The sequence below is a fragment of the Pelobates fuscus genome, chromosome 10 (assembly GCF_036172605.1).
Source record: "Pelobates fuscus isolate aPelFus1 chromosome 10, aPelFus1.pri, whole genome shotgun sequence".
In the NCBI taxonomy this organism is placed as follows: domain Eukaryota; kingdom Metazoa; phylum Chordata; class Amphibia; order Anura; family Pelobatidae; genus Pelobates; species Pelobates fuscus.
This window is the reverse complement of record NC_086326.1, coordinates 26,533,091-26,550,736: the sequence shown is the minus strand read 5'-3', so window position 1 is coordinate 26,550,736 and position 17,646 is coordinate 26,533,091. Positions and strand designations below refer to the sequence as shown.

Genomic DNA, 17,646 nt, shown 5'->3' with positions numbered 1-17,646 from the left:
ATTACTGTAAAAATGGACAGACAAATAGCAATGAGATTACAGTAAAGTGCCGCCATTTGTACTCTGAATAAATATTTCATATTTAGTATATATTTCTGACCTAAGGAATAAATATTAAGTGTGACATAACAAAGGGAATACATTAGTTGAAGGTGATCAGATTTCAGATTTAAAAGGAAACATTTACCAGGGCTCAAAACTTGCCAATGGTTAGTGGCTACTTAAAATGTAGTTCTGGCTAGTATAAATTCCCCCCTAGTGAGTACACAGTGGACTATCCAGGCTTGCAGTGGTGAGTAGCTGACAGGTACTGATATAGAACTTGAAATTGTAAGCTTTGCCTATAACAAATTCACACTGCAGGGCAGAATTAAAGTGTTTCCCCTGGACACAACAGTTCAGCATTATTTCTAATATTAAGGGTGATCTGTCTTATTTATTTTTGCATGTGTCTGATTCCTTCATAGGTTTCATAACTCAAAGTGATGGCCTAGTTATCGTACGCAAAGCATTTGATTATGAGAAGCATGTAATTCAGCTGTGAGAAAAATAACAATTCTATTTTTAACTATTATCATCAGATTATTTTAGTTATTTACCAAACTAGGATTAAGTCTTTTATATTTTATTGTTTTTAAAAAAAACTTCCCATTTTGAAGTAACACCTGATGTAAAGTTTACATTAATGGCATTTTTTGTTTTGGAAATTCTTGTAATGTCCAATCAGAATGTAAAAACGAACTTCCCTCTTGTTTAAGCCCACCTCCCTCCTCTTTATCACTATTTATTAAGAGAAAACTCTACTGTTGACATCAGCCATCAGTCGAGTTAAAAAGCAGGGAATTCAAGCAGACCTTTAATAAAATATATTTATAAAACAGAAAAGATGACATTTTTCCTATATGTATACAGTGGTAATACTGGATTTATAAGAAATCTGCTTTTAGTGTAAAACACAATATGCCTTCTCTTTGCACTTTACATCATGTTAAGTCACATCGAGTTAGTAAATTTTAAATTCTGTTTATCGCTCCTCAGTTCTAATAGTGGAGTACATTCAACACATAATTCAGTATGCGTGAGTCTACATCTGTTATGGGAGGCAGCTAGTTTTACATGGGCAGCTTTTAATTCTTCGATTGAACATGATAATGACACAGGCTAAGACAATGCAAGCCAGAACTTGAAAGATTAGTTTAATTTTCCTTTCTCGAGAACCCACAATTTAACCGAGTATAGCAACTCATTGTAAAAGGAAGTTGATGTACGAGAAACAGATTCTGCTATCATTTGGGGTCTGAATACTTTGTGCATTGAAGTGAGCATCGTGACTCTTTACCTAGTTTGTTTTAACTTTTAAATACACGGAGATCAACTTAATTGTGTTACTACCAAACATGATTCAAAATAAGAATTGTATTTATTTATTGGCGACTAAGTGGTTCCTCCACTTTCACTGACTTTAACACCACATGATCAAATGTCAAAAGGGAGGAAACACATTGCAGAACTTTCCTAAGCCCTCTAAATCCAAGACATAATAACCATATGCATGTTCAACCCCCTACCCACTCCTTTTCTTTGTTTTAACTTTTCTTTACATATAAAACAAAATTGTGAGGTCTGGAATCAAAATAAGCACTTAACATTATTTATACTTGTCAACTTGATATTTATAGAATTAAATTTTTTATTTATCACTGATTTTGCTTAAACATGATTATACAACAATGTATTTTAAATATTATGTGCAACTTGTTCAGGGAGACTACTCATAATATGTTTTATTTCCTTTCATTCTTGTTTTTTACGTTATGGTGACCTGCGTGTCCCATTTTCATACACAGGGAGACTTGCATGTCTCACGTACACTTATATCCTACTCACAATGGTACGTGCACGTACTGAAATGCTCTTTATTCACTCTATCTGCTATAATTAGAAAATATTTCCTTTAATAAACAGAAATTAACAACAAAAAATACTTTATCTAATGCACTTTATTTACTGTCCTTATCTCTTAATAAAAATGATCAAAAAATATTAATTATAATAAATAATAATAAATGAACGTGTTTCCTACTGCAAGTTTTATTCTTTGATCAATGATTATCCCAGCCTCCTTGCTGTAGTATAAAATGTTGATGCCCCAGACAGTTTTCTGCATGTTGACCATATTTGTTCCTGCCATTTGCAGCTTTCTTGAGCACAATCACCATGAATGGAAAACATGGTTTAGTGTGTATTAGTCCCCTTAAACACAGCAACACTGCTAGGGCCAATAGACTGCATCACGTTTTCCTGCTTGTGTCCCTTTTACCTTGCTGGGTTGAGCAGACTCCCACTTCTATTGCTTCCGACCAGCTGCTGAGAAATAACTCTCACTGTCCCACCAGTTCCTCTGATGCCTCTCCATGGACCACACAAATATGTCTTGGAACCCTGCATTCTTTTAATTATCAAACAGGGAGCATTAATTATTGTGATCTTCATAATTTCATTTCTGATTTACCCTTATGTCGTATCAGAGAGTGTTGCTTTACTCAAGTGTATTTCATCTGCTTCTGTTGCAGTTCAGGTCTATTATTCATGTATTATTTAATGTTGTATGGGACTCCTGCCTAATTCCTGCCTAATTTATGAAGGGCTAATATTTAGTACCATTTTGGACTTCCCTATCCACATTGATATGCCATACGATGAGACCAATTTGTATTTTATTGTACTCCTTTTGTCACACTTTTGGTCTCCTGTCTTTTCTGTATTTATCTCCTGCATCTTCTTTTTGTCTCTATTCCTTTTGCATGTTCCCTTCCCCCCGTCCTTTACCCCTCTTGTGGTCGCAATTTGTTGTTTGGATATATAACACCTATGTTATCCCGATTTATTGAGTAGGACCAGATGACTCTCCAATGACAAACACTTTTTCAAACGTGGTAACATTAATTTAAGATAAATAGCAAAATAGCATGTAATCTTACCCGGGAGCCTGTCCATCCAAGAAGAGCATAGGCATACTGTTTATATGGCGTTATCACAAAATCCACTCTCACAGCCTTCCAATTCTTGCTTTCCATTTCATTGTCCTTAATATTCGTGGCTCCTACTCCTTCCTTCATAAGCTTAAAAATTATAAAACATTTCTGGAAGTGATCGAGAGCATCCACTTTTTTACTTGGCAACTTTGTCTCAACAAATGTAGATTCATTTATGTCGTAGAAAATAATCAGTCCCTTTAAATAAAGCAAATGTATAAAAGTTTTCTCTTTCTAAAAATATATGACTTCCAGTAAAAGTAAAATAAAAATGTATGTTTTTATATTTTGGTTAGTTCATTACATTAGATCCAGCTGTGTATACTTCTGGATGAGTCATTGTAGTTTTTCTCCTAAGATGAGCAGTTTAGAATGGAAACAGTAGGCATGGAGCATATATTGTGTCTTGTTTTAAAAACGAGCAGCTTATTGTTTTGACGAACAATTTTTTTAACAGATTTTCAGTTGTTAAATTCTGATTTTCAAATGAACGATAATACTGTCTGTGGCAGAACTACTACTCATTCGTCTGTCTTTCCCCTTTTTCATGTGTTTTACCCTTTTCCGTTTGGGAGTACTTCATATGAACAAAGTTCATTCGTCTCCTGTACCCAATTAGAACGTTCACACTAGTAACTTAAGTGTGAAACTGCAAGTGAAGTAATTAATGAATGCTCCCCTGGGTGGCCGCCATTTCGTATATATGCGAACATGTGGCAGACAAAAGAGTGGTGGCCATCTTGTCTCCCGAACGTGGGCAACAGTGCCTGGTCGTCGAGTGCCTGGAACTCTTTTCAGCTAGGCACTCGTGCTAACCCCGGTAAAACTTAGACCAATGTCCGTTCTATTTCCTGACCACCTACACAAACAGCGTTCGGGAGATGTGAACTATCGACTAAGGGAAGCTTTCGTATCCCGAAACGAAGCAATTCCCTTGCTTGGTGTTCGCACAGAACCCTCACGAACGAAGACCGGCCAGAACACCTATTTTAATGGAACTGTTCTGGGCTAGCGCCTCGTGTCTGGCCGGTCAAAACTTTAACTCAATGGCATTCCCATTTTACCAAACCGATCTGAGTGATTCTTGGATATGTTGTACACTCAGATCCGGGCTATCAGGAAATGTACTTTTTGTGGGGTTCCTGAGTATGGTGGGGACACTTTTGGGGTACTGTATATTTTATTGGATTTTCTGTACCTAAGATTAGAGACTTTTTCTCACACAATTATCTCTCAGGCACAGAGGATCCTGGGATTGAAACCCCTGTATTATTGCATTGTAAACCCCATGTAGGGGAATGGGAATAAAAGCCGTGTGTGTGACAATAAACTTCAGTTGACTCCCAGGACTAGGTTTCATCCGGTTACTGGGGTAATGGGTATTTACTTGTGCTGATGGTTCCAGCGTAGCTGAAGGAAGGTAATAGCGGAGATGACCAGTCAGGTTACTCTTGGTCCGCTACACTGTCTTCATTTGGACTGCATGATAACTCTGTGTGGTCCTACTCACTATATCCAAAGATAAGTAACAACTCTGGGGAAACAATGTCGATACATATACACTACTATGCTCTATGACCCTGATGAGTCTTCTAAGCAGAGTCTACATTTGATTCCACTTTGGAATTTTCATTTGAAGCATGGTACCCATGATGGAACCTTGAAATGCATTATAGACTTAAAGGAACACTGAAGTATTAGGAATGCAAACCAGAACTCCCTAGAAAAATATAGGCCCCCACCATTTGTGACAAAAAAGAAATATATAATTAAATAAAGGATTTAGTTACCTTTTTCCAGTGCTGAGACTCCCTCAGCACAGCTTACCTCTCCTTAACCTGTGAGGTCATAAAGACATACTGAGGACCTAATGAGCATGCACAGCAAATGCAGTCTGTGCATCGTAGCTTCCTATAGAAAGGCATTGAATCAATGCTTTCCTATGGGGGATTCGCTATCATGTGACCGGGTTTTACTCGGTCAGTGTCCCGGAAGCTCCTCTAATGGCTGTCCTACTGAAAGTCACTAGAGGTAGGTTTAGCCGTGCAATGTAAACATGGCAGTATCTACAAAACTGTAATGCATTATGTTGCAGGGTTAAAACTGAAGGACCAGATAAAGTGGTCTGGGTGACTTTTGTGGTCCTTTAACATCTAACATAAAATTCTACAAATTTCAGATCAATCCTAATGATTTTCTGCCAGTATATTAGGAAGGAACAGCATCAATATGACTAATACTGGACCTTCATAAAATCAAGTGACATTTGTTCTGTTTAACTGGTATGTGGATGGAAATACAGTCAGGAGCCTATGTTTGAACTCTATGCCCATTTTATTATAAGCTTCATCCAGTATAATGTCATATAATAAATTATAAGAAAAATGTAATTTCCAATTCATTGTCTTCTTTCAATATGGTTGTTAGATATTTTTAGAATTTAATATGTGTCGTATGAGGTCCAGTAACTGCCTGAGCTGTATACGGTTACATCTTTCTGTTGCTGTAAGAATGATATACACACACTGCATGCTAATCATTTAACATTTAAAAACTGATATACCAAGGATGTACACGTTTTGCCAAGAAATTATTGTTAGGTTTGCAAACACGACGTTGAATGACTATAATGTTTTCAGATCTGTGTTGAAAACAAAACACAGGATACCAGGAAGTGACAAGTATTGTATACACAGTTTAAACTGTTAAACAAATAAACAAAGTGAAAATATTTGTATGCATAGAGAATGTTGCTGGAGATTTTACTCAAGAGTCCCATATATCTGATCAGGATCTTGATGGAACATAACAATATACTCAAAACATTTAATAGTATTAAATATGCATACAATCCAAACACATTACAAGGGAGTAAAAATAAATCTCTTAAAGTCATAGAAATGCTTTTAATTAAAAGGTACACAGTAGGCACTGCATCTGATTCATCTCACTAACTTGGTAATAGTGTCTAGAATCCCCTGGTGCCATCATTTCATTCAGCAATAAACTGTTTTTATGTTTTAATGCTATGTGATAGTCCCCACCACCCTCTCCCCTTAGTGCTGCTTTGGCTAATGAGGAAGTATTAATCTGAGCAGCAGCTGCCGGTATGAATGGGTATGACTAGAAGGAAATGTGTAATCACTGTCTTAGCCACACCTCCAGAAGGGGACGGACTGTTGGTGGCCAGGGACCCTTATATAGTGTTAGCCTGCTTTTATGCGGTTTGACACTGAATGGAGGGACAGTGTCAAGGAACTCAAGGCACTATAACAAATTCAAAGAGATGAAATGGTTATAGCAACTACAGTGTCCCTTTCAGTTTAGAGGCGGTTCAAACAAATATGGAAGTTATAGAAGATGCAGATTTTGACTTTTTTTATACTAATAGGAGGCTGCCATAATTGTATTCTGACTTGTTCGTATTAACCCCTTAAGGACACATGACGGAAATATTCCATCATGATTCCCTTTTATTCCAGAAGTTGTGTCCATAAGGGGTTAATTCACAGAACATGTTTTGAACTACATGTTTTTTTTGATTGGCTAACATTGGGCAACCTATGAGAGTGCAGCTTTGGTTTTATACAAGATATATTTAGAATATATGGACAAAAGTATTAGTACATGCCTCTTATGATTAAATTCAGGTATTTCATTTCAATCAGACCCATTGCCACATGTGTATAAAGTCAAGCGACTAGCCATGCAGTCTGCATATACAAACATTTGCGAATAAAATGCGTTGTTTTGAAGAGCTCAATAAATGGTACTGTGATAGGATGCCACCTTTGCTATAAGTAAGTTTAAGAAATGTCATCCTTGCTATGTATTCTGCGGTCAACAGTAAGTGGTATTAGTGAAAAGTGGAAGCATTTAAGAACAGCAGCAACTTACCCACAATGCAGAAAGCCATGTAAATTCACAGAGTCGGGTCACCGAGTGCTGTGGAACATGGTGAGTATAAGTCAACAATTGTTTTGTTGATTCCATAGCTGAAGAGTTCCAAGCTTCCATTAACATTAATATCAGTACAAAAAATGTGCCGCGGGAGCTGCATGGAATGGGTTTACATGGCCTTACAGATGCATGCAAGCCTCACTTCACCAAGGGTAGGATCAAGTTACAATGCCAAGCATCATATCGAGTGGTCTCTGGAGCAGTGAAAACGTGTTCTGTAGAGTAATGAATCACACTTCTATGCTTGACAGTCTGATGGGCAAGTCTGGGTTTAGTGGCTGCCAGGAGAACATTACCTGCCTAAAGGTGTTGTTCCAACTGTAAAGTTTGGTGGAGGAGGGATGATGGTATGGTGGCTGTTTTTCAGCAGTTGGGCTAGGCCCCTTACTTCCACTGAAAGGCAATCTTAATTCTTCAGCATACCAAGACATTTTGGACATTACTGTGCTTCTGACTTTGTGGGAATAGTTTGGAGAAGGCCTTTTTCTACTACTGTATGACTGTGCTCCAGTGCACAAAGCAAGGTCCAAAAAGACATGGTTAGTTTGGTGTGAAAAAACTTGACTTGCCTGCAAGGTGCCTTGACCTCAACCGCATCAAACACATTTGGGATGAAATGGAATGGAGATTGCAATCCAGGTAATTTGTCCAGCATCAGTGTCTAAATTGCATGAATGGGCAAAAAATCCCACAGAAACACTTTAACCCCTTAAGCACACATGACATATGTGACATGTCAGGATTCCCTTTGATTCCAGAAGTTTGGTCCTTAAGGGGTTAAAACTTGTGGAAATTCTTCCCAGAAGAGTGGAAGTTGTTATAGCTGCAATGGGGGGACCGACTACATATTAATGTCTGTGCATTTAGAATGCAATGTCATAAAAGTCCCTGTTGGTGTAATGTTCAGGATTCCCAATACTTTTGTCCATATAGTATCTATGTATATACAAAATGTAGATTGGATTAGCTGTATTAGCCCAGAAGCCAAAATACCATATAACACATTTCAGTAGCTTTGAGAGTTTTCCTCTCTTCCTCTGGTATTGCTTTCTCATGTATTTTAGCATTATATATATATATAATATAATATATATATATAATTGTAATCAAAATTATTCAACCCACATTGAAAATTAGGTTTATTTTAAAAATTTACAGTTTTAAGCTGTTTGCCATGAACAAAGCAAGCAAAAGCTATTTAAATAGCTTAACACAATGAATGCTTCAAGTGGTTTCCACAAATTCAACTGAAAATGCAACTTATAATGACTTCTCCAGTCTCACAATTATTAATCCCCTTTATGGCAAGCATCTTTAGTACTTAGCAGGGCACCCTTTTGCTGTTATGACCTGCAGAAAACAAGATGCTTAGCCAAACACCAGCTCGTGAGCAATGGCCTCCAGTTCAGTAATATTCTTGGGCTTGCGTGCTGCAACCCTCTTCTTCAAATCCCACCAGAGATTTTCTATTGCGTTCAAGTCAGCTGTCTGCCATGACCAGTGGTGTATTCTGGTATTCAAAACTCTAGCACCCTCCCCCTTCCAGATTTCTCTTCCTGACAGACACACACCCTTCCTGATGCATGCACCAACATACACTCACTGATAGATACACGGTCATTGTCACCAACATTGTTTAACCAACACATTTTTACTGAAACATACACATTAACAGTTACACACACTCACATTCACCGACAGACACACACATCCACCGACAGACACATATACACACTAACTGACAGACACACACTCACCGACAAGACACACATGCACATTTACTGACAAATGCACACTCACTGATAGAAATGCATACACACTCACTGACAGATGCACACTTACTCAGTGTCAGAGACCCACACACACTGAGACACATATACACTTACTGACAGATACACAGTGGCAAACACACATAAACACTCACTGAAGATATATATACACTCAGTGTCAGACACACACATTTACTGACAGACACATACACTAGCTGACAGACATACACATTCACTATCAGACATACCCACACTGACACATGCATACACACACTAACAGGTACACACTTTCAGAGACAGATACACACACACTGACAGACACACATACAGTCTCACTGACAAACACATATACACAGTGACAGACATACATACTCTTTGACAGACAAATACACACTCACTAACACACACACACACTAACACACTCACTAACAGACACAAACTAACATTCACTAACATACACACACTAACATACTCACTAACAGATACACACTAACATTCTCAATGACACACACTAACACTCTCACTAACACACTAACACACTCACTAACAGACACACACTAACGCTCACTCTGACACACATTAACACACTCACTAACAGACACACACTAACACACTCACTAACAGGCACACACTAACACTCTCACTAACACACACACACACTAACACTCTCACTGACACACACTAACACTCTCACAAACAGACACACACTAACATACACACTCACAATTTTTTTTTTAATTTCAAATCAATCCAGCCTCATTACCTTTGGTAGCTGGAGTTGATTCTTCCCTGTGGTCCAGTGGGGCTTTCAGGCAGGCACGGGCAGGCATGCACAGTCATTCGAACAGTAAAGGAGGGCCACGAGGGAGCTCTGATACTCCTGCTCAGCTCCCTGGCGCGCTTCTCAGTGATGCCGGGGCCGAAGTGATGTCATATGCTCCCTCGTCGCCCATGCACAAACAGGACAGATGCCAGCCTCAAGGGGTCTCTGAGGTGGCCAGCCGGCCATTTCTCGAGCCACCTAGGACAAGAGGCTGACCAGGTATCTGCCGGGAAAGTGCCGCCCAAGGCAAATGCCTGGTCAGCCTCGCACTTGATACAGCGCTGGCCATGGCCACTATAGAATTTTCCAGGACTTCTTCTGCAATCAAGCCTTGGTGGAATTTTAGGTATGCTTGTCCAATGATGCCCAAACTTCAGCTTCCTCACAGACAGCATGATGTTTTCTCCTAGGTTTTCCTGAAACTTCTATGAATCCATTTCCACTTCCACATGCTTCATTTTTCCAGTGCCAAAGCATGCAAAACAGCCCTAGAGCATCACCGAGCCACCACCATGCTTGACCTGTAGGCAAAGTGTCCTTATCAGCATATGCTTCATTCTTCTTTCTCCAGACATACCGCTGATCCATTGGGCAAAACATTTTTGTTTCATCGCTCCACAGAACAGAATACCAAGACTTCTGTGGCTTATTTATATGATTTTGAGCATATTGGAGCCATCTTATCTTGTGCTTTTGGGTCAGTAGTGGTGTACGTCTTAGAGTTCAGGAATGGAAAAACTTCTACGCTTAGTACACTCCTTATTTTTTTCACTGAAACCTTAGTGCCTGTGTCACAAAGTCTTCCTGCAGGCCTTTTGCAGTCACTTGAGGATTTTTCACAACCTGCCTTTCCAGAAATTTGGTTGAAGCAATTGATAACTTCCTTTTTCTGCCTGTCCCGGTAGTGTAACCACTGTAAGGTAACCACCTTCAACTTTGAACTTGCAAACTATGTTTCCAACGGTGTCTCTAGGAACATGCAATGCCTTCGCTATCTTTTTGTATACTGTTCCTTGTTTTTGAAGAGCAATGATCTCTTCACTTAACTTTGAGGACCATTCTTTTGATTTAGCCATATTTCTAACATGCAGTCAAACGTGACACTCAACAAACTCCTAGAAAGTTCAGGTATTTCAAGTGTTCCAGCTCAAGCACACCTGGTGACAACTAATGAAGCACTTGATTAGTTGCATCATGTGTGCTTGAGACAACACCTGTTTAGCATTTTTGTGCTGCTGTGAGGGATTCTATTCAAGGATTTGAATAATTTTGAGACTTAAAAGTTGCAGTTTCATTTGAAGTTGGGGAAACTACTTAAAGCATTTGTAGTGTTGAGCTATTTAAATTGTTTTTGTTTGGTTTGTTCATTATAAACAGCTGAAAGTCTGCAAATTTTGACAATACACCTGATTTTCAATGTGGGTTGAATAATTTTGATTACAGCTGTATATACAGTATATATATATATATATATATATATATATATATATATATATATATATATATATTTCTACCTAGTACCCATTGCCTATTTTCTCTGAAAATGTAGAGTTTTTACAGAAATATAATGCTTCAAAGGCAAGTCTTGAAACTTTTACATACATATGTAAATTAACTTCAGTGTACAATTTATCTTAAAAGCCATTTGTTGTAAGGCATTAGTGACCCTGTATAGTTTATATTTCAGTGTATTTCTGAAGATTATAATCATGGTATTGTAGTAATTGAAGCTATTCTTTTGAACTACAAAAGTGTGAACTTGTACTTAATCCTTTGCCGTTTTGTCCTTGCATAGATCCTCTCTTAGTGCAATGTAATTTAGTTCCTTGCTTCTGATTTAAAAGCGAGTTACTTGAATGAAAGAGAAAAAAGGACCCTGAACCAATAGTATAAAAAAATAAATAAAAAAAGATAAAAAAAAACAAAAACTATTTATTACCTTTGTATATTTGTATATCACATATTTGTACATTTGTGGATTATTTAGAAAGCTCAGAATGCGCGCACAGATGGCGAAACTAATGTAGCCATTTATAATTAGCAATTAACATGGCTGCACCATGGGTTTTACTTTCTCTTTTTCTTCGTTTCATTTTAAGTTTTATTCTCCAATGTAATATTCTCAACACTGAGCTAATTAGCAGGAATTTCACAGCATCATTAGTATATTTCTGAACTCTTACTATCATTGGATTGCTGTTAATACACATTTTTGTTGTGGTCTTTTTGTATTTGTTTATTACATGGATTAGGACATTTTTTATCAATACTAAAATAGTGCTTTGGCTAACAAAAATCGGTTTCCTTTAAAGGTACATTCCAAGCACCATAACAACTGCAATGCACCACCATTGTGAGTAGTTAAAGTTCAGAAACAGCTTAACTTTTTCCTGTGGTTAGCCATGCACCACTCCACACATCCTCCCAGCCAGAAGCTATCCAGATTGAGCTAAGCCTGGGGGTGCAGGGATTAGAGCATGGGCTAAGAAAGATCAGATGATGCTTCCAGTCAATGAGCCAACCATGGACAGTTAGGAAAGCTATCAGAAGCTCCCGAGCAGGAGCTTGTGCCTCCCTTCCTGGCAGAGAGGAGGTGTGGAGCAGAAACAGGCAGATGCATCGCAAGAAGTCCAACTCTTACTAAATGGTTTATCTATGTACATTGGGCACCATAGTAATTACAGCACATTGTAGTAGTTATGGCATTTGGAATGTTCCTTCAACAATTGGAAATGTATATAAAAGCAAAACAAAAATTTCAAAAGGTTTTACTTTTATATTAGAATGGAGTTGCTGATTCCACTAGTAATTTCTACCAACGTGCTCATATTTGAGTTGCCTTGATGCAACATTTTGGTGTTGTAACTGATATCCTGTTTTGACAGTCAGCTGTACAGTCATAAACATTGAGTATCTCAGGGTCTGGGTACCATGACCTTGTTGTTTTAAAACTGCAAGAACGACAATATTTATACATTGCAGGGTTAACATGTCTCTAGTGGCTATCACACTGACAGCCACTAGTGGCTATTTCAATCAGATGGTGCCATAGAGACCCTTTGATTGGCACAGCATAGTGTATTTTGCTGTGCATGAACACTACCCAATGCTTTCCCAAAGGAAAGATTACTGCAGATAGCAGTAAGTGACTCATGATAACTGGGTTGTCCTGCTTGTTTGAAAATGAAGCATGAAAGCCCAATGCACTAAAAAAAACAAAAAGTATGCCATTTTATTCCCAGTACTAGAGGCAACCTATTTAGCTTTTGTGTTTGTTTATTTTTCTATTAAAGACACAAGAGTTAAAATATAAACTCTCTTTAATGGGAAATAGTTTGAAAGTTTTATATAATATTAAAAAGTACAATCTTAAATTCGTGATATATTTGTGCTGATTAAAAATCGGAACCACCTCTTTTGGTTCTATATATATGTGCAGAAAAAAATTATTGTATTAAATACTACACTATAACTTTTTTTTTTGTTTCCTCCAGTACTGTTACCGTGCCTGGGAGTATTCCAATCAAGATTTACATAATTTGATTAACCAGCTCAAGGTAACAGAAAATATTATCCCACATTGGGTGGTGTTGTCTGGGTGCACGCTATTGTACTTTTTTGCGCCTAAGACACGGTATATTATCTATACATTTTTTTCTGCAAAAATTTTAAAAGGTCAAATTATTGAGAATGCAAAGTACAAACAAGGCATAAAGTTCCATACCTGATTTTTCAGTATAGTAATAGTATTGTGCAAAATACTTTTCTCCTTTTCTTTCCGGGGACACGTAATTATAATATCCACATCATGCCCCCTCTCTTTTCCCCTATAAATTAAACACAACAAAATTAAATAAAAACACCTTAAAATAATGTATACACCATCCTTTAATAAAATGTATATTTTGAAACAGTTTTGAGATAAGCAATTAGGTGTATTTTTACTTAAAAAGAACAGTATTTTTTTATTTATTTTTTTATTAATTACCATGTTGACCCATGTCTCCATCATTTTCCCCATTCCCACCGCAGTTAGAGCTGTAGGCTGTACGTATTTCCAAATTATCACACCAAGAGCAGGTATTCAAGAAATGCAAGGGTAATCACAGAATCAATGCCAAAGCTTTGCCTTACAGTAATTGTAACTTCACTCACACCTGTATGAGATTTCCAGGATTCTGAGATTATTTAATGACGTTGCAGAACAACAGCTTTCTACACTACAAAGAATCACCCACTGATAACCCATCATCATGGCTACTTGGTATGTCAATGTCTCGGTTCTTAATTTGATCATTTGATATTTAATTTTGAAGCTGAATTCCCCCTTTTAAAAGCATTTTATTGTAAGGTATGTGCCTTTTTGTGGTCTTTATCACCTGCAAATTTTCACTTCTGTTTGGGATTTTAGAACTACTTACATCTTCTAATGATCTTTTGCCTGTGGAGTGTGCTTTCCTAACACCAAGATGTGGTTGAATTCCAAAGTTTCCTTTGGCTGAATGGGAGGATGTCCACCATTACAGATAAATATGGAGACATTGCTGGCAGATCTCACAATTGCTTGTTCTTTATTGTTTACCCTATCTTTATTTAATAACCTTACCAAAGCCTTTCTTCTGTTCACCTTTTCATAGGAGACTCTGCATACTCCCTTATGTTTTGGCTACTGACTGACTTCAGAAAAGTTCAGCAAGGCTCGCATCCTGGCAAAGAACCCAAGTGAACAGGCATTGAACAAGGAGACATGATGAACTGTTTCAAATGCCTCCATACAACTGGTAGAGATTTATTATACAGCACCGACAAGACAAACAAGGATATTTACTAAGGTCAGAATTCAAAGACAAATTCACAATTAAGGTAAAAATTTCCCAACTGGAAAAATACCAGTTTGGAAATTTTGACCTACGCTATGCTTCTACTTCAGCTATTTTTGCCATAAACTTGAAATTCATTTTGTATTCACTTTAAATTCTCAGTTTAGTGCCTAATCCTGAAATGTTTAGGAGCTGTCTCACAGAAAATTATATTCTCCCCAATCCTGAAAGTTCCTCAACTCTATAGACATACCAACAAAGGCAGAAAACTTTTGTGACGAGAGCAATCTCGCCACATTGCATTGGAGAAGCCTGGTTGCCCACCTGCTGCCTTTGGACTATGGACCAGACTTTAAAAGACTTTATTTTCCCTGCAGAAAGGCTCATTCATGCCTTTCTGCCGGGGTGTTCGGTAAATTTTATCTACCGAACAAACTGTCGAAGGAGCGACCACCTGGGAGCTGGAGTGTGCCGCCAATTTACCTCCCTGAAGCTGCGGTTAACCGCAGCTTAATTGACGAATACAGGGTGGTCTTTGTCCGTTTACCGAACACGTGGCGGCGGCCATTTTAAAAGTCCCGAGCGGCCAGCGGTGTTCAGCGCTTACACCATGGATCTAAAAACGGACACTTATTTGCACGAACACCGCTGAGCCGTCCGCCTCCTGGTTCTTATTCGTACCGATTGAACCGAACACAGGTTCATCCGGTACTTTTGTTATGTGAATGTGTTAACCCAGATAGCTATGCCATGGAGCCTATTCGTGTAATTAAAGACTTTGGCTCCATGGCAATTGAACTGTGTGAATAGGATCTGAGCGCTATTCAGTAGTTTTGTGTGCTCAGATCTCAGCTATCTGGGGATATGTGACATGTCTGTGTTTTATGTATAAAATGTGACTTTGTGTATTTTAAAGTATTTTAATGCTTTGTGCTCACCACGTGCATAATGGAGTCTTGCCTCTGTCCTGGGAGATAATTGAATTACTTCTCAATTATCTCCAGGGCAGAAGGGAGGAAGCCAGGATGCATTGTGGGAAAGTATTGTGACTGTATGTCCTAAACTGATACCTGTCTGTCTTTTGTTACAGTCTCCCATTTGGTCCCCTAGGTGAGTGTCCACCAAGTGGGAGACCTGCATAAATACTGGGCCGGTAGCCCATAATAAACCAGACCACTGCTTGACCCTCAACACGGAGCTCTGTCTCGTTCTTGGGGGGATTTACTGTATGCTGTTAGAGACTGATTGTCAGGAGTGTAAGCCGCTTGGGAGCTTTTCCTGTTCGTCTGCTAGCAGCTATTCGTGAGGTTCCGGTTCGGGAGTTTGGAGTGCTACCTTATTCCCTTGTATGCAGTTCGGGAGTTTGGTGCATTCACTTGTATTCAATTTGGGAGTTTGGTGTTCTGCAGTAGCTGTGCCTGTATCTCTGGAAGGGGAAGATCTACTAAAGGGCTTTTAACCCCTTGTCTGCTGAAACGGTCCGTTACAACTTTGGACAACTATAAAACGCTGACAGAACAGAGGGGTGGGAAGTGGTTAACCCCAAAATAATTGCAGAAGTGTAGGTAGGAACCACACTCAATCCCTAAGCAGCCACCCTGTGCTCTGGAGCACCAATCCCACAACAGCAAAGCAAATAGAAGATATATCCTTAGTGCCTGGAGATATTTTTTTCTAACCTCAAAATAATGTGACAAAACAAACTAGGGACATTGCTCACAGACACAGAGATATCAGGTTATATTGGTTATGGTTCATAGAATGTTCCTTAAAATAATTCAAAGAACAAAAGAGAACTACGGTTTATTCCTCCTTCAAAAAGAGTGTCCAATATTTTGGGTTTATTTGTTGAGATCTACTATGTAAACCAAATAAAGTGAAAGGGCAAATGAGCAATTAATATCAGTATTAAAACCATTGTTTAGATCAAACAAGCTCGAGATTCAGCTTTCTACCGCCATGCCTGTGAGCCTCAGACAGTAAATTTTCTTCTAATCCCTTGGAATACACAAATTTATTTCAAAGGACTAGTCTTTGTGACAGGAGTTATGTTCTCATTAAATCCCTAGAAAAGCATTGAGAATGTTTACAGACATGGTAACACATTAAGGCAAGTTACTGTACACTATTAATTTACAAGGCAGAGTGCTGTTCCATTGTCACTTGTTAAATGATGAGAGCTGTTTTATTTTGTATCCTATATCTTTATCAACCCAAGAGCAAGACATTTAAGCATTTTAAACTCTGTTGTTATATTGCTACAAAGTGAGAAATAAAAAATATCTGCCTGTGAATAGGATGCTTGTATAACTGGTTATGAGGTGCTAAATTGCTAATTACTATTTTTTCCTTTGCTCTTTAAAATGCCATAACCTAATGCTAAAACAGATTTCTAATTGGATTTATTCTGCACTTTGTTGGCTGTTTTTTAACTGGATTGGTATAAGGTAATGTAAAACCCTTACAGATTTTAACCCATGAGTTTAATACAATCCGTATTTTAACAATCTCAATTTCATTCAATTTTTATGTTCATTATTATTATTGTATGATTAGGATAAACCTTAAAATGAGTTTAAATCCTTAATGTAATTTCTTATCAGTCTGCTATCTTATACTTAGTCTACTTGTGTAACTAGTTTTTTTTTTATTTTTATAATATATGTGTGATAATTAAAATATTTTTAAAAATACATTAAAAATAGAGTAGAATTGAGGAACTCTGCAGTCCCTGGCATGTCCGGATAGAGCTTTCACACTGCTATACTTTGGAGATGCATTTATAAATTGTTTCTCGTTCATTTTTCCCAATAAGAAGCAGGAGTGGACTGACTATTCTGGCCTAGGGAGAGAACCCATGAGATATGACTCTTATGCCACCGGATTTGTGGCCCATCCACTCGGGCCAGCCTCAGCACTTTATTTAGCCACCATCGACTGGGCATCTACTACACTGTAATTCTAAATGGAGCCTTCACTTCCAACGATTACACAGAGATTGCTGGGCAGCTGGCAAAGCCCAGCACCGATTACAATCAGCTGGGGACAAGCTTGGACACACTGCCGGGATCTATTCAGACCCCAGATAGAGTGCAATTGCTCAGCCACAGTTTTATGCATGAATGCGAAGTGCTCTATGTAGAGATAAATTCCAACACTGTACAAAGCTCACTGATAAGTCTGGGGTTACTACAAATAGCACAAGCTGACTAACAGGAGCCTCAGGTATCCATTGATAC

At 38.1% G+C, this 17,646-nt stretch overlaps 1 protein-coding gene across 1 annotated transcript in view; it reads right to left on the bottom strand.

Moving 5' to 3' along the window:
* DNTT (DNA nucleotidylexotransferase) overlaps positions 1 to 17,646 on the bottom strand; it is a 231,998-nt gene that overhangs the window by 54,904 nt on the left and 159,448 nt on the right. The window contains exons 8-9 of the mRNA XM_063433762.1: positions 13,312 to 13,414; positions 2,982 to 3,233 (exon numbers count right to left, since the gene is read on the bottom strand). Of these exons, the coding sequence (XP_063289832.1) occupies positions 2,982 to 3,233; positions 13,312 to 13,414 (355 nt within the window). The remainder of the gene's footprint in view (positions 1 to 2,981; positions 3,234 to 13,311; positions 13,415 to 17,646) is intronic.